We start from the raw sequence: 27,690 nt of genomic DNA on the forward strand, positions 1-27,690 counted from the left end.
GGTTGCACCCTACTGGCCCAACCGCACTTGGTTCTCGGAGCTGATGCTCTTGACAACAGCTCCCCCCTGGCCCACTCCCCTGACAGAGGACCTGCTTTCTCAGGGGATGGGCACGTTCTGGCATCCCAGGCCAGACCTCTGGAACCTCCATGTCTGGTCTCTGGACGGGACGAGGAGATCCTGAGTAGGTTACACCCCTCTGTGGCTGAAACCATCATACAGGCCAGGGCGCCATCCACTAGGCGGTTATACGCCTATAAATGGCGCCTCTTCTCATCCTGGTGTCTCTCCCAAGGAGAAGACCCACAGAGATGCTCGGTCGGGATCGTGCTGTCCTTTCTACAACAGAGACTGGAGACCAACATCTCCCCTTCCACACTGAAAGTGTATGTAGCCGCAATTGCCTCTCATCACGACTCAGTGGACGGAAGGTCTCTAGGGCAGCACGACCTGGTCACTAGGTTTCTAAGGGGCGCGAGAAGATGCAACCCGCCTCGTCTCTGCTCCATACCCTCATGGGACCTTAACGTGGTCCTGAGGGGCCTATCCGAGCCCCCCTTTGAGCCCCTGGAAGCTTCCGATCTTCCTCACCTCTCGAGTAAGACGGTTCTTCTTATGGCGCTCGCATCCTTCAAGAGGATAGGGGATCTCCATGCATTCTCTGTGTCCCCGGACTGCCTTCATTTCGGCCCTGGCTACTCTCACGTTCGCCTGAGACCCAGGCCCGGATACGTGCCCAAGGTTCCCACTACTCCCTTTCGTGACCAAGTGGTGAACTTGCAGGCACTCCCCACCGGGGAGGAAGACCCAACCCGGTCCGTGTTGTGTCCAGTACGCGCACTGCGCCTCTACTTAGACCGCACACAGAGCTTCCGCAGTTCTGATCAGCTCTTTGTCTGTTTCGGAGGACAGCAGAAGGGGAAGGCTGTCTCCAAACAGAGATTAGCGCACTGGGTCGTGGATGCCGTTACTACGGCATACCGATCACAGAGTCTGCCATGTCCATTGGCGGTCACGGCTCACTCCACTCGGGGTATAGCCACCTCATGGGCATTGGCCAGAGGCGCGTCTCTGGCAGACATTTGTAGAGCTGCGGGTTGGGCTACGCCCACCACCTTCGCAAGGTTTTACAACCTTCGCGTAAACCCGGTATCAGCCCACGTCCTACGTGGCGACATGTAGGATTGGCATCCGGGAGGGCGTATGTCTGCGAAAGCACCTTCCCACCCTCACTGAGGTTGGGTCAGTGTGCTATCTACCTCCTTTTCTTCTTACCCAATCCCATGGCTAAGAGAATTGGTACCTCACCAGCCTTCCTTTTTACCCAGACCTGGTTAACAACAGGCATTCCTTCCATCACTAAGCTAGCACCCCCTGGGGGTTGGCTGAGCAGAGCAGCCTTCCCCCTTAGGCCGGGACATATCATGACCTATCTCACATAGTTCTAACTGGACCTGTGCTTTCAGACGCAGTAACACCCCCACCGAGGGTTGTTCCGTCTGCCATACCCTCATGACTATGGTTCCCACACTTGGTAACCCATGAGCTTCCCCAGGTGGACCTCCACCTCGCGGTTAACTACCCAGTCTGCACGTTCCATGCGTTCTCCTCCTAGGACGAGACCATACTTCTCCCACCGTATTCCTCCCCACGGGTAGAAGGTGGCCTCTGCAGCGCTTCTCTGATTAAGAGTTGCGCTTTCCCGGTGTAAACCGTCCGGACGGCCTCTCGCCTGTAGAGAGCTACGGCCCCGTCCGTGATAGGTTACCGGTCAGGGCTGTTCCCATCTTTCTACGGAAAGCTCTGGAACCCCCCGACCACCACACTGGAAGGTTACAAGTTTCACATAAGCTTCGAGCTGACACGCCCAGGCTTGTTACCGTCGCTTCGCTGAGATTGTGACACGATACAGCGTTTGTGGCATTTTCCATAGATAACCCCATCTGTCGTTCTCGACACAACGTCGAGAGACCGACAGAAAGGGAACGTCTTGGTTACGTCTGTAACCTCAGTTCCCTGATGGAGGGAATGAGACGTTGTGTCCCTTAAGCCACAAACCTGTATCGTTTCTGTTGCAGTTGTGAGAGGCTCTCAGGCTCTTCAGAACAAGAGGTGATAAATGATGCACGCCGGCTTCCCTTTTATACCGGATATCGGATATCCGGGTCAGTAATCAAGTGATTTGCCTTATCCTGAGTAAACTGATATAAGGATTAATGTGTTTACATGAGTTGCTTTAAGAATAAACCTTTCATGTTCCAGTGTTACATGTGACACTACATACGTCTCTAAGCGACGCCGTTCCATGTTCCCTCAATAATTTCATGTATCAACAAACACTTCGTCTTCACCATGGTAACACACACAGTTTTTGGTGTTTCATTTATTTTCTAGAATTGTTGGCATCTTTCTTGTTTCCCATTCGGAGCAAAAATTTGCTTTCTTGTTTGATGCCATGTTGTTTGTGTAAAAGCAAACATCGGTCCACTGCCCTGCATGTGTGTGATCTGAGTGCCGCCAATGTTCCTATACACCAGTAATAGTGCGATTCAGGTGTGTTCATGCACCACACTTCCATAATGCTACTTAAATAGAAGTACTCCACCCGTCTTAATCACATTTGTGTTTACTGCCATTATGAGTTTAGAGGGATTAAGATCATCAAAAAGCTCTGTTTACATGCTCCATTCTTAATCAGAGGATTGACTGAATCCTGTTCATATCAGATTATTGTTGTTCATGTAAACGTGTTCATTACCAAAATACAGAACAATGAACTTTGAGGACTACTTTCTCGAAATCAAAAATTCTCTAAATCAAAATCAATCATTGCTTTAGAGTGGTAGTTAGGGTCAATGTATCATGGCAACAGACACATGTATGGTATTAAATATATAAATAAACATCCTAAATGAACACGAAACACAGCTGTTGGTTGTAATAGTGTGTTGGGTAATAAGCGAGGATCCGTCAAAACTCAAGTTCTTGACATAAGAGGAGCTTTTAAATGCCGGATGACAGTCAGGGCATCACAGAAAAGAATATGTGAGGATTCAAAATCAAATCCTCCATACTTCATTCAGATTCTCCTCAGTCTCTCAAGGGGACATTCAATTGTCAACGACTCTGGTGGTTTTGTAGAGGCTTTTCAAAGACGTTCTGTTGATTTGAGGTGGAGGGAGAAACTAACATTTACACCGGCCCGTTGGGAACTCCATTAAGGCTGAGCTGAAATTGCTATTGCGGACTGAATCCTAAGCTCATCTTCAATTAAAAGCCATTCATCAAAGAATAAAGTGGAAGCAGCAGAACAAGAAATGAGATTGAAGTTGCGGTACATTACCAGAGTGGTGAAGATGTAGTGATAGTACTCTGTCATCATTCCCATCATCTGGGCCTGTGGGAAGACAAGACCATGAGAAGGGTCAGTATGTCATGTCACAGTCATTTGCCACGTTTGTGCCAGCAAACACAAACAATGTTTAACAAATATGATTGCATCAGAACCGCCAGCAGCCGCTCCAGTCAGTTTGATCTATTGTGTTTTGTCATGTCGTACGGCACAGCGCAGGACTCCTGCCGGCATTCCCTTGGTAATAAAGCCACTTAAAGGAAAGGTCCACACTCATTTACTCATTTTAAACCTCTGTTACTGTGGAGTACAAAATGAGTTCTTCCACATACAAAATAAGTGAATGTTGAACAGCTTTTTTGTTGTTGTTGTTGCTGAAAATCTGAGCAGTATCTCTCACACTGTGCACATCTGCATTTCTTTTGGAAAAGGAGACGCACGAATGGTGTTTGGCATCATTTGCATCTTTTTACGGCACATTCAAGCGGTTCTAAAGAAGACATGTGAAAGGTGTGGCCCATGAGGGGTTTGATGGGCGGGAGGGTGTTCCCTTCATCAAATACAGTGACTTTTCACTATATCGGCCACACCCTCTGCCAATCAATTCCTCTCAATTCTCATTCAGAAATGCCCAGCTGCGTTAATCATGCCATCTGTCATGCAGAAAACTCAAGGTTAAGCCAAACTCTTTCCTTCCTTCAGACCGCAATCATTCAGGTTTGTATAGAAGTCTGAAGCTATTTCATTTTACACAAAGGGCAGCACACACACACACACACACAGGCGCAGACAGCCTCTTAAAGACTTCTGGGACTCAGTGTCCAGTGTATTTCTCATTGGCCTGAGGGACGGCCAGAGGTTCGGCTGTGGCTGACAGCGAGGAAACAGTCTCAGACAGGTTGTAGACAGCTGACCGCAGGTCTAAGCTTATTAAGAGCCCTGAGAGCACACAGAGCGACACAACATGAGATCAGATGTCAAGCAATATAGCCTTCAGTTAAACCTGCTGAGGTGAACACATGGTGAAACTTGCTCGTCATTAGAGAACAAAGTCAAACCTGCAAACTAATGACTGAACCGTTCTGCACTGACATGTGACGCGTGTACATTTACTCAACATTCATTCATCTGGCAGACGCTTTAATCCAAAGCCACATACTTTGCTTTATAATATACATTTGTATTTGAGTATGTGCAATCCCTGAGATTGAACCCATGACCTTGACGTTGTTAGCGTCATGGTCTAAACACTGAGCTACAGGAAAAACCTTTATTTTTACATGTGGAATCCTCAGGGATTAGTTCACCCAAACATGAAACTTCTCTCATAGTCTCCTCACCCTCAACTAATTCTGAGTTTGACTTCAGTCACTATGATGTCCATCATTGATTTCACCTAGACCATATTAAAGATATCAAGATATTAAGGTCATAAATGTTGAACGTTTTTATGTAGAAACCAGTAAAAGTAACTTCAGCTGGGTTTTTACAGGCAGTGTCACAATTTTCATATGTGGACTAAACTATTCCTTTAAACATCAAATCCTTTTAGCAGACAGCAGAAGTGACAGAGCGTGAACTCACTTGTTTGAGGATCTGTGCTGCCATTGTGTGGCTACAGTCGAAGATAATGCGAAACTCGCGGCTTCTCTTCATTTCCTTGAGCAGAGGTCTGGTGTCTGCAGTGTCCATAGGGAGCTGTCTGATCTTCAGTCTGATGTTGTATCTGGACGGAGCCATTATTAACTCCTGAAGCCGGATCAATCCTGCACCAGAAGACAAAATGACATTAATTGAAGGAAACTGGTAATTATTGTACACTTGAAATAAACTGAAATATATAATAAATGAGACACTGGACTACAAAACTAGTCTTATGGGTCATCTTTTTAAATTGAGATGTATACTTCATCTGAAAGCTGAATTAATAAGCTTTCCATTGATGTCTGGTTTGATACGATTGGACACTCTTAGAAACTCGGGAATCTGAGGGTGCAAAATATCAAAATATTGAGAAAATCTCCTTCAAAGTTGTCCAAATGAAGTCCTTAGAGACATATATTACTAATGAAGGGCAATAAATGAAGGCTCTCTATTGGCTTAACGCTGTAATGACGTTGTGGAGAGTAGATGAATCTGAAGCTGAAGTTCTAAACTTCACATAGACACCAAACATGAGTGGATATAGAGCGAGCAACAGTGAGTGACGTTTGTAGACGTGTTTCCTGACATTTTTGTTAGTGATTATACTGCAACTACTCACAACAAAAAGTTTTGATATATTTATGATAAAAAAAATATCTTCACTTAATTTCCTAATGATTTTTGGAATAAGAGGAAAATCTGTCATTTTGAACATTAAAGTATCGCTCAAACCTAACAAAAACCCATAGTGCTTCAAGAAGTAAGGTTACATACAAACATGACCATGGATGTACAAGACAGTATTTAAAACTAATATTTATTTATACTTTGATAGAGCACAAAAGACTAAAAGAATACAAGTGTAGGGCAAATATACTTCAAATGTTCTGTGTTTAAGTCAATTATACTTTATTTACATTTATTTTTGAGAAATACATAAGAAGTTGAATGAATACTTTTTTTATTTTTATCCTTAAAGAAGTTTACTTACAGCACACTTAAATCAGGTTGTGTTATTTACAGTATGATGTGGTTTATTTGTAAGTTATGACTATAGGCCATGAGCTGCTCTAGGCCGGTCCACACACACAGTGGTTTGGTTTGTTTGACAGGCGTGACACAGGTTACACCAATGGTGGGAGTTTAGTTCGGTCCAAAATCAGACACTTTGTTTTCAATACAATTACATATTCTTTAGTGTAGCGGCGATAGCAGTGCAGAAACTGAAAGGAAGATATTTTGCTCATAATGAATTTCATGGTTTAAAATCATATTTATAGATACAGTCATGCTTTCCATTGTCTTGCTGTCAGAAACAGCGGCGTTTGATTTCAACTGTTTGTTGTCCATGGCTAGATTCATTTTGACAGCGGCAGACAAATTAAGAGACTTGAGCATCTTATCGCTGAAGTACAGAGTCTAAAATAAACTCTTAAAGGTGACACTGCTACTTTGGCCCACAGAGCGGTGATTTATCTCGGGACAGCGTTTACAGTGACAGACTTGACAATAAAAGGCATTACATCTCACCTGTACTGTCATCATAAACCACCGTGGCTGTCTTCCACTTGAGGAACTGCACCAGGTCTAAGATAGCGTAGCTAAGAGAAGAGTAATCTGGGTACAGGTTAGCATAAAACGAGTCCCTGTTGTCCATCGGATGGTGTTTCCATCGCACTTGAATGTGTGGCACTTCCAGGGCATTGCAGATAGACTGCACGGCGTTGGAGGAGGAGCTGTGAGACGGCCCAAATATGGCGACTACACCTAAAGACAGCTGGTCACACGCTGGCGACGGCAGATGGCGGGTCATGCGGAAAGAAATGTCAAGACAGAAATGTCACTGCACATGGAAGATTCTATTGTATGACCGCAACGTGAACAATACATCTGTACACAGCATGCTACCAACAAAGAGCAAGAGCATCAGAAACAGTTGTAGTTTTGAATCCATAACCAAACCTGTTTGTCATATTTATCACAAAGTGCTTTACAAATGTTCTTGACAATTCTTACATCTGGCTTTTGTCTGTTGTTTTTCTTAATTCACTGCTATTAACTACCTGTTCTCATCAATATAGATATATATCAAGTATTGATAACACGCTGTTGCAATAATACCTACGCCAAAGTTCAATTATGCATTCATACGATAGGCCTACGCCAATGTTTGCATGCATATTATCTTTCACTGTATTAACCTCGGTGGAGAGCAGCCATTTTGAAATGTGCATGAAGAGGAAACACTGAAATAATACGCTTGGGTTGAGGGTGGCTCATGGTGAAGGTTAATAGGCACAATTGAACTTTGACGTACTTATTACACGATATTGCAACAGCGTGTTATTTATACACAATTGATGGGAATGGGTTGGTTATTAAAAACATTCTAATAACAATGAAAAAGGGATGCATTATATAATGAAACACTGCATACTATCAACTGTTTACTATACTATATACTGCAGACACAGTAAGAGTGGAGTGCTAGGACTGTTTTTACATCGTCAGGAAAACAAGATACTATTTCTGCTCAAGATTTATCTTTATATACGTCAAAGAAGTCATTGATTTCACAGCTTCATTCAAATGAGCTTCGCCAATAATTTACTAAGAACCTGTCACATAACAAGACCTTGTAATAAAACATTATATTCCATTTGTGTCACATCACTTACCTTTTCTGGAGGCCTCAAAGCTGTCGTAGATGTTAATCCTCTGAATGTCATATGTTAGCGTCGTGTTGGGCAACAACGTCCTGTTTCTGTTGATATTATTAACTGCAAATTTAAAGGCCAGCTCCTCAGAGCTCACGAGAGCCACAGGTCCATCGGTCTGTTCAAAAATTCCCCCTGAAAAACAAGAGAAATACAATCAGCTTTAACCCCGGAGGTAAGTCCAAACCTCTGGAGGTGTTTTGCATTTAGAGGACGAGTATTGAGAAAGTCAAGTTCAGGGCTATAATGGATGTTGAGGCAGAGAAAGAGAAAGAAAGAGAGAGAGAGAGAGAGAGAGAGAGACATAAACGTATCTCGCCTCCTTACGGCGGTCGGGTCACTCACACACCTATAGCTGCAGACCATGTGAAGCTATTTCGGTGAGCTCATGAGATTTGACCAAATGCATTTTACGGCCGAGAAATTCCACCGTGGGACGAGAGGAGCAAACTCTGTTTATTGACTTTGGATGTGCAGTGAAACCCTATGACAATAGGATGATAACATCTGGCGCTCGCTGGGCAATCTCCAGCCCATGAGGATTAATACCGTTAGACCTGCTTCACCTTCCCAGCTTATTTCAGCGATATGAGCCAACGAGAAATATTGGAAAAGCAAAGTTTGTTCAGCACATGATTCAATTTCACACAGTATCACTTTCTGTTGTTGATTTCAAATATTATTGAATTTGATGCGCAGTAAACGTACGAGACAAATGCAGCTCCAAACACAGCACAACCTGCAGGCGTTTCTAAACATGCGAGTGCATGAATATTGAAGAGTTCTTCAGCCAGACCTGAGCAGAGAGGTCAACATCACCCTGAACACCCGGGTGCTCGTCCTCCGGCGGGAGAAGAAAAGCTCCAGCATGAGATGCATTTACGACTCTGAAGGGGCATGATGCATAAACTCCCTGGAAAGAGCCCCGACGCATTAAAATAAATGAATCCTGCCGTTTTGTGGGGAAATCTCATTAGAGTACATTAAGTAATTGTTGGAGTATATACTAATTTGACTATTAAGAGGATAAAATGTGCATTGCTCAGAAGCACTAAAATAGATTTAATAAAGAGGGCAGATCGGCTCCCGGTAAGAGAAAAAACGTCCCGCCGCGAATTTCTTTTGCAGTTATTTCCACGTGTATAAGCCCTAAAGCACAGCGACAGAGAGAAAGCAGCGTCTGAGTCACTACTGTATCTACTCATCTGATATTTAAAGCCCATCTTCAGCATCAGACGTGATGAACCCGTTTGGAAACACAATTAGAAAGTGCTCTGATGAATCTCATGGGTTGTGTGTGACACAGAAAACACATGTTCTCTTCTGTCTTCACAAACCTAGAAAAGTCACAATGCATCCTAGTAAAAAAAACATTTCAAATGCATTTATTTCCTGCTAAGTATATCTTAAATGTATTTACATATTTACTAACATGACTTACTGAGATACAATTATAATTAAATGTTATTTGGAGTACTATTTATACACAATGCACAGTTCTTCATATTAAGCCATGTGTTCTAATGTGACAGGATAAGGATTTAATGATCATTTTAATAAATCAATCTTTCAATGCAAGATATTTAAAGTGTACCTGAAGCATACTTGCAATAGTTCCACTTTAAATGTATCTTAAGTTGGACTTCAGCACTATTTCTGAACAATTGAAGTATAAGAAGTACAAAATTTGTTGTTCCCATTTAGCAGACTTTAAGTCTAGCAATTTAGTGTCTCACAAATACAATCTTAGTGTGTTTACATTAAGAACAGAAGATGTTAATGGATTTGCAGTATACTGAGTATGAAATAAATGTATTTCCAATATTTATTTTTCACTAGGGCATTTTTAGCAATAAACATTGAGTAGCCTTCATAGACTAAAGATATGATGTAAAACAAAAAGACAATCTCAGAAAAAAACTTTATCTTAATAATAATGAAAAGATCTATAAGGCTAAACAGTTAAAACAATTCACGTGATTTGCATTGCTGTAAAATCACATAGTAACAGATATTATGGATATTCTGAAAGGTCAAATGTATACAGTACAACATTACTGAATCATCATAGAAAGTGTCAGAGCTGATTTGATCAGGTGTCAGAATTCATTGGATCTCTCTAAACTGAGCATCATGTGCAGCTGTTCAGGGTCACCTTTTCTACGGTCAAAAGAAAATAAAGAAATATATGAGACATTGCATTTCAATGCTTGACTTCTGTGTAAAATGGTGCCAGTATAATGTGGTTGTGCTCTCACTGTAAAATCTTAAAACAATCAAATGTTTTTTCCAGAGATGCATGTGGAAGTTTCTCAAAGAAGGGCTTCTATTAAGCTTCACATCACAGAGAAAGAGAAGACTTGTGTTTGGTCATTCATAGTGTGGATCTGCTGCTTCTGTCCCCACCATGCACCCAAATATAATGAAGCACAACAACCAGCTCATCGTGCTTTGATGAATCTGTGTGTGCGTGTACAGCCTCAACCCCCCCCGTGCGCTCTCTTTCCCAGCATGCACTGTTTTCTACTTTACTACACAATGGCAGAGCAGAAAGCATCAGACAATTGCCAGCGCTAAACAATTACGGCAAACAAGCGGCATTGTGCACAACACTGGCCAATGAAGAGATGCTGTATTTATCCCAGTCCATCTGTCCATTCTCACAAGAGAAATCAATGAGCCAGTGTGCAGACCAAAACACACAAGATGTGGCATTTCTGCCCGCCGTCGATAAAATCAGAAAACTCACAGAAGGATTGGTTATATACAACACAAACACTGACACACACACACACACACACAATGCTTTATCTGGATTTAAACTTGATTCTGACATTACAACATAAACAATATTTATAACATTATTAATAAGAGTCATTTAAGATCAATTTTTTTAAATAATAATTTCTTATAATTTACATATGACATATTCCTCTATGTTCCTCACTACATCTAAAGTATATTTATTGTTGTAAAGCAATATGGATATATACAATATAAATGTAAGAAATGATACTTGCATTTAAAAAATAAATGTATATCTTAGACTGTAAAACCAGAGAAATAAGTAGATCTGAAATAGTTGTGAAGTTCATCAAAGGCCAATTAAATAAACATAAATAATTTTTGCTTTCCATCATTCGGTGACGTGGCCATACTGTAGTTAGATATATGGATCATGAGGAGGGTTTTTAAACTGGGCTTTAGTTTGTTACGAGAGCATTTCAATGATGACATAAATGACATCAGAAGATCAAGCACAAGAAATAAAGATTTGTCCTCGATCAAAGCCTCATTTATTTATTATCATCAGGATATATGTCCCCGACCCGTGTTGTCATATGGACTCCGTCACATAGCTGTCAGGTAACGCCACATTTATAAAATCTCATTTCATGCTCAGATGAGTTGTTTTCTGGCTTGTGCAATTCGTCTCTTATTTGATCTCACTCCCTGTCCGTTAATATCTCCAGCAAACTGCAGTCTTCTGCCAAACCATTTACACGCTCTCACAAACACTAGAGCTACAGTGAAGGGGGTGCTGGGGCAGGTGGACAAATGATGTTGGGAAGTATTCAACAACACACTTTAGAATGAAACATTTCTGATTCATTAAATAATCAATTTAAATCATTCTTCTTATTCTAACATCAGAAACATTTTATCACAGATGTTGGGTAAAGACGTGAAGACTGTGATCCAGAGGAGGGGCGATGGCAGTGCCGGCTGGGCACTGCTCATGGGGGGGTTGCAAACTACATAAAAATGTTGTAAATAATACATTTGACAGGTGATATAAACATACATAATCACCTCTCATCTACAATTGGAACATTTAACTTTCAAAGCAAAACCACAAACACATGCCACATACAGCTTTTGGGTCTGTTCTTTGGCCGGGGAACACTTGAAATGAACAGCATATGTAGCTGTATCTCCCTGTAACGTGCTGTATTTTATGTTGTATAACAGGGTCCACCAACTGGTGGAGATGCTTGAGACAGATCCCCCGCTTTCAGCTGCAACACCCACGAGAAGAGCCGAGATGTTATCAGAGGATGTTCGGTCACAACTTAATGGTGCTGTTTGTTCATCCCAGTTCAACAGAAAACAACTCTTTAATTTTACTTCAGAGATATGAATGTTAAATGAACGTTTAGAGGTTTAGAGATTAAGGCATTTGTTTCATTCATTATACTGTTGTCAGACATTAGTACTGGTTGATCTTAAATATTTGATACCATGTCAATTTAAAGGACATTTCAGAACAGCATAAAAGATATTGTCACGAATGCTACATGGAGACATATAGGGGAGGACCCAAATGCAGTTTTGTTTAAAGACGTAATCCAAAATCATAATCCAGACAGCAGGCAAATAATCCAGAAACACAGGTGGTCAATCCAAACACAGCAAACAAGCCATCAGGGCAGTAATCCAGACAAAAACGATGCAAGACAAACAAAAACCCATCAGAATTGTGTGAGTAGTGTGACACTAGACAAAGGAATCCATGGGGTTTAACACATTGGGAAAAACAAGATAACAAGAAACACCTGAGAGGATAATTAACAAAGGACCAATGAACAAAAGAACTACAAAAGACTACAACACACATAATATATATATTTATTTCTCTGCTCATTTCTTCAGACCTCGCTTGGTTAGAAGGGTTCATTTACTGGACCTCAAGCAAATGTAGTTGAATACCCATGTTGTACAGTAGCCTATACAAACTATAAGGTTGAAGGGCGGGTTACGTGCTAACATATATCTAAATTGTGATACCGGGTTGCAATGTGTACCTGATGGTATGTATTTGCTGCAAAAAGTTTACAGAGGTGCATGTTTCCTATGAGACCAGGTTGACATTATTACTGATTTTAATGAATTCCATCTGCTTTCGTCAGTGTAATGCCGTGGTCAGATTACACTTTGAGAATGCAAAATGCATTTGAGTACCCAGAACAGCGCTATATAAATGTAATACATTATTATAAACTTGAACTTTGCTACACAGTGAAATGCGAAATATCTTTGGGACGGGCTGTTGTTTCCGGTCTGTGCCATGTGTATGAATGGAAGTCAATGGAGGGAAAAGTCAAGTGTGACCGCGGCTTAAGTATGCGGTATATATTCAGAGGACGCGTACGTCATCTCCTCAATCACTTTACTGCTGCTGTGGATTTATACATTGGGTCGACCCGGTCATACCTCAATACATAAGAAAATTCCGTGTTACATTCGTACACGCACAAAAAACCTAAAACCTTAACTTCATAGTCTCTCACAGTGTGTGTTACATATGATGATGAAAGCAGGTTAGGACCAACAAACAAACAGAAGAGAAACAGATTTTCAGGAACAAACCTTTACCACGATGCCCAACAGACAAAGAAGGATGGAGTGTATCAGCAGTGTCGCGTTATTGTTAAATGCAGGTGGTTCAGACAGGTGCCAGGTAATGTCTGCCAAGCTCTGGAGAACAATAAAGGACGCAGGCCAAAAACATAATGAACCCCCCACACACCCTGAGAAAGGCCTGGACCCTCATATCCGTCAGCATCAGCAGACACAGTCTCACAGCCAGACTTCATGAACTCATACGGTCATCTCATGTCTGAACTCGTTTCTCTTCACATTTAACTGACCGCTGCAGTTCTGCATTCTGATTGGTCAACACAGCCTGCTGGTGAAATTCCTCTTTTTGAAGGAAATAGCGCTTGATGAGTTTGCCTAATGAATAATATTGACAATAACACGTGTGTCCTTTACATTGCACTGTTTTAAAGCATTAATGTCTGTTTTATTCTTTCATGGAACACTAAAGGACACTTTGAAGAATATTCATACATTTCTTTCACATCTCATGTGTTCACAGGATTTCTCAAACTCAACATTAAATTCTCTGTTCATGTCAAGTCCACAAGGCACACATTTTTACAATTTTAAGTGCCAAAACCGACCTTCTTTGATTTGTTTGGCCAGTACGTCCCGTCTTCTTTAAACCCATAGCAGTATTAAACACCTCAACATCTGAAGATGACACAGAAACTTTCACTTTGATGTTTTGTGGTGTTTAATAAGAGCATTGAACTGAAGATCTTCTAGCTCAGTCCATCAAGCCTCACGTAAGCAGAACTAAAACAATTTGGTTTGATCCAACAAAACACACACTAATATCACTGAGGGACCATGTATAAAGTAAAAAATTACGTTTAAACAAACACGCATTTAAGTTGGTAGCGACAGTTATGCTTAAAACGATACTGTCATTGATTGTATGACAACTAGAGGGCGCTGAACATAACTACAGGTCCTGATATGATGCTGGCATATTATGAAGCTATGGAGTCATTTTTTGGAGGAGAACAGGCTCACGGGGGCAACTTACATACTGTAGCGCTGCATAAGCAGCAGAGCAGTCATAAGAAGAAAAAATATTGCGGCCTTGTACCCCTCAACGTCTATGGTGCTTACAGTCCTGCTTCAATGACAGCATGTGGACAGAAATGTAAATGGAAAGATTATAGTCTGAGCACACAGACTTCATCTCGGCTATCAGTTTAAACATTCATCATTTTATCCAGCTGGGTACTAACAAAATCACTTGAGACACAAGCTAATATTTAGTTTTGACATGATAAAAAAGACCTAAAGCTTTAAAACTGAAGAGAGCGAGCTAGAAAGACAAAGAGAAAAAGACAAACTAAACATTCTGTGTGTGTGTGTATGTGTGTCAGGGAATTTATTGTAATAGGCCCACCCGCCGCTTCAGGCCATCATTCTCATTAAGGCGACACGAAGAGGTCTTTTAATTCCCAAGTCCTGAACCAACAGTAGAAGTCCCAGACAGTACCCGAGGGTCAAACGCTCCCATGATGAAAATGGATCTCCAGATCACAGGGTTAGATAAGCACTGAGCACCAGAAATACTTGTGTAATTGCTATCGATTTTACACTTAGGGAAGCAATTAATATTTGGAGAGAGTTTGGCCGGCGAGTAACATTTCCAGTTTTATAAGGAGATGGGTGACATTGTTTATCCGTTCTACTTGATCTGTCTATAATGCACAGAGCAATGCATCCTGGGACATCTCACCCAATGCCATAATGTCTGCTCTTTCTGGTCATTTCAGTAACCAAGAGCGTAAGGGAGCGTACTAATAAATCCATCTTGTGTGAAATGTGAAATTGTTCACAAGTCCTCTGCTGCAGCAGCGTGAAAAGTGAAATATTAAATGTACAGTCTGTTACTGCAGAAACGGTGCAAACGTCACTCCTGGCTTTGAGCTTAAAGAATAGATTCACTATTGAAAATCAATGGTCAGAGTCAACACAGTTGTGTGTGAGAACTATTGCTGTGCTACAAAAGACTTTATTATTGGACGAACACAAATGGCCAGTCAGCGGCAGCGACTGTGTCCTGAAGGGACAGTGTGAAGTCTGTAAACTTCATCTGCTGTCACTGTGAACGTACGGCTGAATACACATTGCTATGTTTCATGGCACTAGCATAGAACTGTACTGTCCATGCATGTATCCTGAAACCAAAGCAAACCCACCAGTAAAAAGGGTACGGACTGGACGGCACAAACCCAGAGAGAACCGGCTACTCTGTTTTCAAGGTGCTAAAGGACGGGCCTAAATATAAAAGTTGGCCTACTTATTACTAAAGAGACCATTCCCATGCAAACTTAATGCAGACAAATGGTCCGAGGGTCCAGTGCACGTCATGGGGGACACCACTGGCTAATTTCTAGGACGTGAGCAACCGAAATGTAAATTGAGCATGCCTTACTTTGATCGCCCGCGCACCCCTAGAACAAATACAATGAGCGGATGACTTTGAGTCCTACTTCTACCCAAACTCGCCCTGGACTCCCAAACCAAGAAGCACTAACGTTTTCACAAACTGTTTGCAATGAAATGTCAGGTTTATTTTTCAAAGTCACTAACCATTATATTGGCTATAGAATCAGGTCAGCTCAACATATGACACTTGTGAGACTGTATTATAATCAATGCGGCTAGTTGCCGGGGCAGTAAAGCATACAGCTTTTATGGATAGAGTCCACATTAAGAGGACTGTTGGGAAATCACTTAAGAGCTTGGATGTTTAGAGCCTCTATTAGTGCCGTATGGATATGCCTTCTCTTGGCATTACACTGGCTTTTTGTAGACAAACATATAATTGTGCGACATACAAAACCAAGAAAAAGCAGCCAATAAGATCTCAAAACTATTTTAATTCATTTCATTATTTGTGTGTAATTCTATAGTATTAATGCGTTGTTTACAAAAAATCACAACAATCTTAAATTTGTAATATCAATAAAATTGGACCAATCATCTTTCACCCTCATGTTGTTCCAAGATGTTTTGACAATGCTTCCGACCACCATCTGAATTACGATGTCTTCGCTTCTACTGCACAGAGTAGACTACACAAAATGATCCTTATTTGGGTTCAGCTGTCATATACACCAAGGGTGGCAGGACCTCGACTCCACATGTTATGTGCACACATAAATGGTAAGTAGTTGGCATGTTTGCCGTCTTCAGCCCTCAGTCTTAAAGGGATGTTTTTTCTCTTGTCGTTTAGACATGCAGAATGAATTTGAATATGACTTGATAGGATTTAATATTTATCTTTACAGGGATTTTCTCACACGAGTCCTCAGGGACACGTTTCATTACCTGTTGAGGTCAATTTGAAGAAGTGCATTACTTATCTACACTCAACACTCTTCAAGAGGAAACCAGAGAGAACCGAGTCAGGAAAATATAGCAAGATTACAGGGGCGCCCTCCTCCAGCATCCTATGAGGGTAATACTAATAGACCCTTGCCCTTGCTTTAAATATAGTCCAACGTTAAAATTTGAAAATATTTTAGTATGCCTCGCTGAACGGACTTTGGACGGCAACCAGGAACACCATTAGACCACTTAGAGAAGACGCATCCATTAACTTTTATTTTATTAAAACCAAAGCCTTGTGTCTGCACTTAGAGAGGAAAAAGACAATAGAAAATGAATAATAACAATAACTGCAGCGAGAATAAGAAGAACGGTTAATGATTATTCTGATGAAATATTTGAAAACAAGGACTTTCCAGTCATAAAAAAATGAAAAAGCGTTTAGCTTTGCTTCACAATATTTACCATGAAGCTGTGCTTAATGTCATTCCTAGTGTACACTGGACTTCTGTTATTATTGTTAGTGTTTAAAACCACACAGCCAATATACAGCCTTGCTTTTCTAACATCACATGAAATCATAATCAAGCGAACAGTGAATATTCTGAACATCAGAACCTGATCAGAGACGTGACTGAATGGTGTCGTAATGAAATGTTATTGTCGGTCCGCATCACATCAACCCGCCAGCTTCTAGAAGTTCTCAGAAGCAGCGGTCACGCTCATTGCACAGCACAAATAGTTGGGTTTGTTCTCTGTGATCTCAGAGGTACAGCGGCTACAGGACTGACAGCTCCCACGCTTGACGTACCGCAGCGCTCTGTTAGAAGGCTTCAGGATCTCTGCCCAACACACATTGTTTAAGGCCACTAACATATAGATCATCAATCACACATACTTGCCATCAGAAAGCTGTTTGTAGTCTATACCCCGTGTGTTTAATTCCCTCTGAGATCTGAGCTGATAATGAGGAGAACGTACTGGAGGTAAAGACAGAGCCTGAGATTCTACATCACGCTTATCATCACAAACAACATGTCAATGCTAGAACAATTTACAAACCGTCCTCCCATATTTTTAGGTTCAAACAAAGTCATATATCAATGTATATCTCATAAATGATGCTCTGAAATCGCACACCAAAGAGAAAACCTATGAGCTTTGACACTGTAAATCATTTTCCAAAGCGCCTGCGACTATAATTTTGCTCTAACATTTATTCTGGAGCTTTAGCATTTGAGGTAATTCACAGAGGTGCTGCAAACAGCAAACATTATTTGTTTTAAACAAGGGCCAATAAAATACCTGGGGTCTGTAGGGAGTAAGCAGAAAACAGGGATTGCTGGAAAACAAGAGGCCTGCTGTGGCATTTGAGAAATGGCTGGTGGGAATGGAGGCTGAACACAACGCAGAATTGAATAATAACAGCCACATCAGACTCAGAACTCTACAGGCACCAGGCTGACAAGTTCATTACCGCTGGAAGTCGCCTGCTGGAGGATTTTTGATGGAACACCATTACTGCTTTTTTATCCCTTGAAATTGCTCTGTGTTCAACCACACACAGGCCTCAGACATCCGTGAGAAATGTGGAAAGATTTGGTCACGTTTCCAATGACACAGAAGGCACAAAGTGCTAATGTGAAACCAGCCCAATGGCCGATCAAAACTAGCCCAATAACCCCAATGTACCAACAAAACATAATTGTGTTCTGCATGTGTAACGGAGGCCAGCGAGGGAGTGCTGTGCAAGGTAAACCTACAGAGATGACTGCAGTCTTTAACCTTCTCGAAAGAGCCCCCGTCTTCCATCCGGACCGATGCCGGAATGTGGCCAAAACGCCCAAGCATCTTGCCACTGTATTTATCAGTACGTTCTCATTATGTATACTGTATATAAAGTATACAATGACAGTGGATGATAATTTCTTAAATAAATGTCTTTAAGATGGAGGTTTAAAGCTTTGGTTCTCCCTGCGTTCTCACTGGGATATATCTATATATTCATTCCGAAGGGCCCTTCGGAGTGACGACAATCATGGCCGCCATACTGAAGGGTCATTCCAAACTGAAGTGCTCATAACTGGCCACTTCAAAGGGCTCTTCAGAATGAAGGATTTCGAAGGGTACAACTGATGGTCACTTCGGGCTCCCATGATTCTTTGAGCAGATTCTTTGCGAGTTGACTCTGCCTTCTTATGGTCGCGGGATGATGATGCGGAAGGGCACTTCAAAAAACAGTTGTTTGGTCCCCTACATCCTTTAACCCTTCAAAGCTCTCACTCTAGAGGGTAAACCATTCGAAGGGCTTAGAGCATAGGGATGTGCTCTTCAAGAAGGAACGCAGGGTCAGTTTACCATGAATAAAGGCATACTGAACGTGTTCTTCTTTTATGGCAGGCTGGCTTGTGTCAAGAGGAAATAGTGCCACCTACTATCCCTGTGTAGTTGTAGATCTGATCGTATTTTTGACTTAATATACATTTATTTCTATGGAAAACGTCATAAATATGAACAGCTCTGAATTAAAAATGTACAATGTAGCATTGGGGAGTCAGCTGTTAGCTTAGCAGCTGACTGGAGATGCTAATGGTATTGGTTCAGCTTTAGCTTTCTCAAGGTATTTTAGACCTCTTTGAGTTGGGCCAGCTTGTCACTGATCCTCTGAGCTTTGGCTTTACTGAACCGATATAGAAGACAGTGACAGGAAATAGACAGAAGGGTAAAGTGTAATAGTTCCTTTCTTAATCAGCATCCATTTCGTTTTAGTTGGCTAAGATCTTTATTTCATATCACCAGGAGGCGTTTTCAATCTTAAGACTTGTATGCACTGGCGATGAGCCGAGTAAATGTGCAAATTCACCTGCCATAGACTGCGCTTAATGAAAACAGAAATACTCCGGTACACAAGGTGGCGCTGCGCAACTTTATGCTTCTGACACTCTCTTGTCACACAGAAGAACGCGGTGTCTGAAATAGCATACTGTGACAGTACATACTGAATTCAAGTACCAACCTATCGACCATTAAAACAGTAGGTTCTATATAGTATGAGTGGTGTAGTATGAATGGTAGAGGTAGTAGCCCATCCAGGTGTTTCTCGCCTACTGTTTTTGTATACTGAGGTTTCGGACATACCACTTATGACCAGTGGCGGCTTCTGATCTGTTAAAGAGGGGAAGCTGAGATGAACGTGTTTAACGCATTTTTAGTCAATAAAATGTTAACATAATAGTACATATATTTGACCATTCATTTTTTGACAATTATAGGGGAAGCTGAGCTTACCTTGCAGTTTTAAAGAAATCGCGTCTGCTTATGACTCAATTTCGCCTACTATATATTATGGAAGTATACGATTTCGGACAGAATTCATCGTGCTTCCTCTTCGTCAATGTGTACTCAACAAGAACGTTTTGTGCTTGAGCGCCACAAAGTGGTTTCTGACTGTAACTTCAGCAGCTGCAGGCACATCAACAAAAGCATTAATCTCATTGGTCAGCCAGTTTTTCACACGATGCATCCAAAAAAGGTCCATATGCCCTTAAAAAAAAAATCACTTTTACGCCTGCCGTTTTGTGCTTCTGTGTGCACACTTACATAGGTTTCCTTTGTTTAGACACGAGGCGCGATTATCATCTGGTGTGAACAACCATCACACTGGTAAACCACAGGTGTACATGATCCTCAGATCCAGAGAATCTGTTCTCAGACCTTCATGTAACACTGATGTATAGCATGAAAGGCTGCAGTATAAATTGACGTATTCAACAGAGGAAAAAGGCAAGAAAAACACCTTTACAGAGCCTGCTATTATGCTGAACAATCAGGGCTCTTTGTTGGTTTGTGGCAGCACAGGTTGAAATATACAGTGGGATGAAATGAATCGCACAAAAGCATCAGAAATCTGTGTTTGAATCAGGGAAGATTAGGGTGCGCCTTGCAATTGAAATTATGAGCCATTTGGATGCCTACAATTTTCCAGCTGAATGGAAGGCGAAGTGGCACATCTCTCGCTTTTCTCGCCGCTCTTTGTTCCCGCACGCTCCCTGCTCTAGATTCCATGCCTTACCTGCCTCACGACACACGTGTCACAGCCCATATATTGCGCATTACCCCTTTGGAATGGATGTTGGAGGATATTCATATTCTTGTGTGATATTACAGAGAATAAGCCAATCGTTTGACATGCTCTGAGTGTGTTTGTGATAGTTTGACAATGTTAGTGTTTGCGAAACCTCTAATAATAACTCATTCTGTCATTTCTGAAATGTAAATTGAAATGCAAAAGTATATAGAAATAATAAAATAATGACAAAATAATAATACTACTAAAAGAATTATAATAGAAAAGAGAAAAAGAAAGTCTTGAACTGAATTGAGTTTAGTGGCAGTTTTAGCCAAATGGAACCCCTCTTGAGAGAGGACTGAAACATGCCATGTGTACATATTTAGTGTTTTCATAGCTACGTCTTCACAACATATTTGCATGATACTCAGTCTGATCAATAATTCATCTCGAAATCATTCCAGGCATATGACTGACCTCCACATTTAATGTAAGTGCAGAAATGCTCGCTGTTCATGTAATATCTTGATTTGTGAAGAAACACTTGCTGGGTGTTGTCTGTGGTCTCGATGGCATTGGTGGTTGGTTGTTAGGTTGTTGATATCTGGCAAACCTGAGGTCTGTATTACGCTGTGTCTACACCGGACACAGCGCAATCAAGTGGACAAATTGCTAAATAATAATGGCTTGTGATGCGTTACTTTTTGAAAGATTACATTGTCTCCTATGCCAGGGATTTTAAATTTAATTAAATTTAACTTCCTAGAGCTCTTTATATTTCTTCCAAACGGAGGTCCGGACAATACTTTACGTTTTTTGAAAATAAAAATGTAATTAATTTAGTCCAGTTGGATATACTGTATAAAAGATATGATTTTTTTATCAGGCCATTTATATATTTTTTCTTATCCACAGTTTGTATGTATTGTAGGCTCTGTGGCTTAAGGGGAATGCCCTCTTAATAGAAGACTGAGAATTCATATTTTCTAATAAAAAAAAACTACTGACAGCATACAAAGAGCAAATGTAAATGTAAAAGTTCAAATGCTGTCATCATAAACAGAAAACAAAGTTACTTACTAAATTAGACTTTCCATGCCATTCATACCAGAACTACTTCTATCTTTAAATAATTTCCCAATTACAATGTTGTTCATCACAAAATGTGACCCTGCTTGTGAAAACCCAGCAAAAGTCTTTTTACAGTTTTCTACATAAAATCATCCTACAGAATATTATTTGAAAATATAACAACAATAGCTTCAATATTGACTGAATAATGTCATTTTAACGATTGAAATTAATCTTCGATGCTTGTTATCTAATAATTCATTTGATTATGAGACTTTAGCCTGGGTTTTCACAGGGTCACCAATGTTTTCATGCTGATCAATAATGCTAATGCTAAATGTAGATAAAAACGTTATGGTTCATAAAATCTCACAAATCTGGTCGAAAGGTTGGAGACACTGCAAACAGTTACAAGACTGACGGATACAAATACTTTAAATTTCAGCATTTTGTTTACTGTTGTGTGTCCATTTACCTGCTTTGCATGTGTGCACTAGTGTTGTTAAATAATCATGTGTCTGCGGAGCGTCTTTGGTGGGAGAAGCAGCGTGTGCGGAGGGTTAAAATGAAGCATGTTTAGAGCTACAGAAAGATATAAGAGGATATATTGACAAAAGATCAAATACATAAATGTTCCTGAGAGCGTGTGTGATTCTACATTGTGTAGATGTGCGGCTCAATTTAAACAACTGAAATAGTCAAATGTTAAAAATTGTTTATCAGGCTATGTCTCACGGTCTAGATGGAATGAAGCAAAGGTCGTGACCCGGCCCACGGTCCGCCAGTCGAGGATGACTGATGTAGACTGTGTTTCGATGTTTCTATCCATTTTTTATAGCTTAGTAATGGTAATTAACAAAATAATATGTTGTGTCATATTATTGCAAATTCTTGTGTGTATGGTCATTTTTTCATTTTGGTGTCTTTCTGGTTTAATTTGATACCTGATATCTATCATGTTTATGGATTGTTTTTATGGAAGTTCATTGTAAAATGTGCTGTAGTTTTGCAGCAAGTTTGCTAGTAACTTACTGTAAATTTAATTACTTTTCTATAAGTATTGTTTTTAATTTCAGTTAAACTTTACTTTACCCAAAACTAAAACACTTTGACTTTTGAGACTCAAAATGAGCAAGAATAGTTTGCTTTTGTCATGTTAAACATATTAAAATAACTCTTCAATTATTACACATTTACACAACAAGAAAACTGACCTAAGACATTCAGTTTTGTTCCATGAAAGAAAATGATAACTATGTAAGGTTATGTTTAAAAGAAAATTGTGAAAATCCACAGTAAGTTACTGGCAACAATGTCATCCAGCACAGAACAAACACTGAAATCTGTGGCATTATGGTTGAAGAAACAAAAGTTCTTTATAATGTCTGCACATAAAGCCTTGTGGTACACTGGGATGAAATGTCACATTTGCTAAACTCTTTTTCTCATATTTTACCTGTCTTCTCAAAGGCTCTCACTGAACCAGAAGTAACGCTAGATTCATGCCGATACCTTCATTTGAAAAAGATGTAAATCCCCACAAATGGTGAAACATGTTACAATAGTACAGTAATGTAGTAGAGTAGGCGGGGCGAGACCGTGGTTCGAGTCCGGTGAGTAATTGTGAATTAGCGCCAGCTGTGCGCACACCGGGCTCCAATCACGTAGGAGATTGGGAGCATAAAAGCAACGAGCGACCGGACCGTCGAAGAGAGAGGACCGGGCCCGAACATGTGTTATGTTTGTATTTGTATTTATATTATGTTTTGTTCGCCGGCGGTCGTCCGTGAGGGGTCGCCGGCTGTTATATTAATTTATTAAATGTTTAAATGTTTGCCGGTTCCCGACTCCTTCCTTCCATTTTATTGAGATTTGTTACATTGGTGCCGAAACCCGGGAGGAAGGAGAGACATGCTGTCGGAGAGTCCTCGCCTCCGAGTGGCATCGCTGTGCCGGAGAGTTCGGGCAGCGCGGACGAAGGGCGTCCGCCAGTGGCTGCCCGAAGCGGTGGCTCTGGGGAAACGGAAGTGCACAGTGAGGCCACCATCAAAACTTCGGTGGAACGGCGACCTTTGCTGCCGCGCCCCTGGGTCGAGGTGGGGTGGCTTTCGTCCAAGTGGGAGCGGGGGGGTTGCCGCCGTCCGCCAGAGGCCGGAGCCTGTGTCCGTCCCCCGAGGGGGAGGAGCAGGGGGCGGAAGTGCCGGGTGAGCCACCGCCTGCCAGAGGCCGGAGCCTGCGTCCGTCCGCCCAAGGGGGAGGAACAGGGGACGGGGAACCCGCCCCGACTCACGGATAAAGGAGGAGCCACCGCCGGCCGCCAGGGGGCGGACGGTCGAGCCGCCCACCGAAGCCCCAGGGCCACCGCAAGGCACCGCGAAGGAGAGTACTCTGGCTGGTTGAGGAACGAGCGGCAGCATGTCGGGGAACCAGATTTTTTTTTCCTCTCTCCCCTCTCTCTTTCCGGTCGCTCCGAGGGCTCCCGTCTCCGTTGTCTCGTCTCGTCGCTGCACCCCCCCCACCCCACCCCCCCCGAGGGAGGGGGAGGGAGCTTGCACAGTCGCGGGGGTACCCCCCGGCCTGTGAGGGGTGATGGGGATATGTAGTAGAGTAGGCGAGGCGAGATCGTGGTTCGAGTCCGGTGAGTAATTGTGAATTAGCGCCAGCTGTGCACACACCGGGCTCGAATCACGTAGGAGATGGGAGCATAAAAGGAACGAGCGACTGGACCGTCGAAGAGAGAGGACCGGGCCCGAACATGTGTTATGTTTGTATTTGTATTTATATTATGTTTTGTTCGCCGGCCTTGATGTCCTTTACTATTGCAATGTTTTGAGTGATGACAGGACGACGGGTGTTACAAGCAGCTCAAAGTCACACAAAGACCAAACTACAGCTGAAAGCTTCACGTGAAGCTCTGAACAGGTCAGTTGTTTTCTGTCGCTTCTTTTAGTCTGGTGGTATAAGAGTCTTCAGATGATATATCAGGTAGTTTTGATGCTCGTCCATTTCTTAAAATGCTTTCAATTTAATGTAGCTTTCACCAATTCAGTCATCCCTCTATTTTACAAGCTAGTAGTAAAGAATTCTGTACAAGATACACACACCTGCTTATTTCAACTCTGAATGAAACGTTACAAAGTTATTATCAGTTATGTTAGTTTCATCATTATGAATTATTTGAATTGATACGTATTAATAAAAACAAATTATAGTATCCGTGTTTTTCCTTTTGTCTCTACCTTTAAGTGATGCAATTGCATTTTCTTGCCTTTCTAAAAAAAATCTGATCCCCACAAAAGCAAACTAAATAAATAATATTGATCTTTAAAAATAAACTGATAGCCCATGGATGCATTTCACAGAAGAGTCTGACATAATGTGTTCATTCGCAGGCTTTTCTGCTGAAAAACACACTAAACAAATTGAAGCCCACCATCTGTCTTCTTAAGTTTCTGTATCATCTTCATGGGTGTGTAAAGGATGCTATCGGGATGGACATCCATTATTGCTTTCTCCAGAGAGAGAGAGAGAGAGAGAGAGTCAACTGACAGCGCTTGATGAAATACAGTCCACACCTGGACGCTCATTGTTTGTGTGTGGTGTAATAATTCTCAACACTCCAGTGAGCCGTGTTATGCAGCGAGAGCTTCATCCTGGAAGACCTCCACAGCTACAAAATCCATAGATGAGCCACCAAATGACTGTTGTTCTGGGTGTACAAGAACGGTTGTGACATTCCGCCTTGATGACCTCATGATGAACAGATGTCAGGTTCATTACTGCAGTGCACAAGCCTGTGATATATGATTCTTAAAGCAGAACGTGTCTGTCTTCACTCTGAAGAAAGTTCAGCACAGTGAATTATCACTACAAACACCATAAAGGAGGATGTAGAGATGCACCGTGTTAGGAAATTACATTTGTCTTGGTGTATCATGAAAATCTGTCTCTGACACAGAAACATTAAAGACCGGCGGTGTTAACTCTGTTACCTGCTGTCACACGAGCCTCCATTTTGAGAAACGCTCAATGTTTTCTAGCTTTCTCTCACAGTGAGTGAAGAGGGATTATGATGCTCTGTCATGAAGACGGTGTGAATACACTGATTCCTCCAATTGTTTTAACATCATTGAACATTATTCTGAAGAAGAAAAGAATACAGGTAATAACAAGGACATGACCGTAGCATACTATATGCCTGAAATAGACTGAACTACTCTTACGATCAATATGAGATAAATAAAAGGACTCCTGAAGGTAATTGGAAGTGATTATGAATATCGCTGTCCTTCTGAAAGCTCATATCTCCATATTTTGAAATAACAAATCATTATTAAATCATTATTAAATCATTATTATCAGTCACCCGTTAAGCTAGTCACTGGGTTTTGCAAATATCTAAACAGTCAAAATGATTAAAAGGTGTTTGTCAACAGCATGCAATTGTTGAAAAAGTTCATTGTTTTTTTTTCCAGAAAAACAGAAAATCTTGACACGTGAGGTTTTGGAAGGGCAGTGAATGTGTTCTTGTAAACCATATCTATTGACAACATTTGTATCACTTTTTTCAAGGTGGCAAAAGTGTGTTTGGTCCCTACATTCTGCATCTCAGACATGAGGGTTTACACAAACACACAGAAGTATTTCAGACTCTCACAGTGACTTCATCAGCGCTCTGAAAGCAGTTCACTCTCTTTTTCATTAAGAGCCTGACAAAGTCTGAGGGCGGAGCAAAACTACAGCCGTCCATCACAGAGTCTGTCTGAAAACACACACACACACGTTTACACTGCAGTTTACAAACACACGTCCAGTGACCACACACACACACACATACAGACTGTATAAAGCCAGTGTTTGTGATCGGTGGAGGATGGTTTGTGCAGCGAAGCATCTAAAATCTCAGACATCACTGTCGTCATGGCAATGGGTTTATGTAACCCTTTGGTTATGTGTTTGTTTTTCATTATATTTTCCCCTTACAATCAGTTTTAATCCTCATTAAACATGAACAGTTTTAATACATGACCTCTTCAATCCCACAGACAAATATTTTCACAGTTTCTGTCACTAATGTACATCCTACCACACACAAGTAATAAAACGAAGTCCATAACGGCACAATTTAAATCCTACAAAAAAAAAAATGTTCATTTTATTCAGATTTGCAAAAATTGCATGAATTGTTTAATTCCTCGTTTACTTTTGTATTTCCTTTTGTTTCGCAAAATAATGTGTGTGTGTGTGTGTGTGTGTGTGTACAACTGCTTTGCAACAATGTTAAATTTTGAAAAGCACTATAGTTCTACATCTGAAATTTAACGTGGTTGCATATTTGTAAAAAACAACATATATACACATATATATGTGTAACTTAATTCAGTATCATTTATATAATTTTTATACTATTTGTTTAATAATGATTTTTACTCTTTATTTATTCAATATATTGCTTTGCAACAATTATGAGAAGGGTTATATAAATTAATTTGAAAAAACTACATTTAAGGACAAATAATGCTGGAAGTATAAAAGGAAAATATACTTAAATTAAACATTGTCATGTAATATTATTATAGTTTAAGTAAATGTTACTTTGCAGTGGATTACAATTAAAAGGCTGTTAAAATAAACTTGATGTATAATGCATAAATAACACAATTGTATATATGTTATGATGGATTCAAAATTAAAAAAAAAAAAGGAAGAATAAGACAATCATCTTCTTTTGTATTTAATTTACATAAAGTATTAGATTAACAGTTACAGCATGCAATGTTACATTTTTTCAATTCTATTCTAATTCTTTATTTTATTGTCTGTTGGGCTTAATCATGTCATCACACACGGAGCAGCACACACACACACACACACACACACACTGTAGATGAAAGGACAGCAGAGATCCAGATATGAAGCTTCCGAGCAAACCGCTTCAGTATATCACAGCAATCAATACACAAGTGAATCTTTTCATCCAGTATGAAGAAACCCGCTCTGAAGTGGCAGTGCAGGAGACGCGTGCTGCGCTTCCCGCATGCTGCGCAATCTCCCGCGTTTAGCAGAAAGAAGGAGAAACAAAGCGCGAGAGAGGGAGGGAGCGATGGGTCCATCTGTCTACACAATCTTCCGGGGGC

The 27,690-nt window shown here is 41.0% G+C and overlaps 1 protein-coding gene across 1 annotated transcript in view; it reads right to left on the bottom strand.

The window, feature by feature from the left end:
- Nucleotides 1-27,690, bottom strand: part of grik3 (glutamate ionotropic receptor kainate type subunit 3) — a 93,438-nt gene that overhangs the window by 46,939 nt on the left and 18,809 nt on the right. Inside the window, exons 2-5 of the mRNA XM_056761893.1 lie at nucleotides 7,675-7,848; nucleotides 6,527-6,784; nucleotides 4,937-5,118; nucleotides 3,344-3,397 (exon numbers count right to left, since the gene is read on the bottom strand). Of these exons, the coding sequence (XP_056617871.1) occupies nucleotides 3,344-3,397; nucleotides 4,937-5,118; nucleotides 6,527-6,784; nucleotides 7,675-7,848 (668 nt within the window). The remainder of the gene's footprint in view (nucleotides 1-3,343; nucleotides 3,398-4,936; nucleotides 5,119-6,526; nucleotides 6,785-7,674; nucleotides 7,849-27,690) is intronic.

This window comes from Triplophysa dalaica, chromosome 12 (assembly GCF_015846415.1).
Source record: "Triplophysa dalaica isolate WHDGS20190420 chromosome 12, ASM1584641v1, whole genome shotgun sequence".
In the NCBI taxonomy this organism is placed as follows: domain Eukaryota; kingdom Metazoa; phylum Chordata; class Actinopteri; order Cypriniformes; family Nemacheilidae; genus Triplophysa; species Triplophysa dalaica.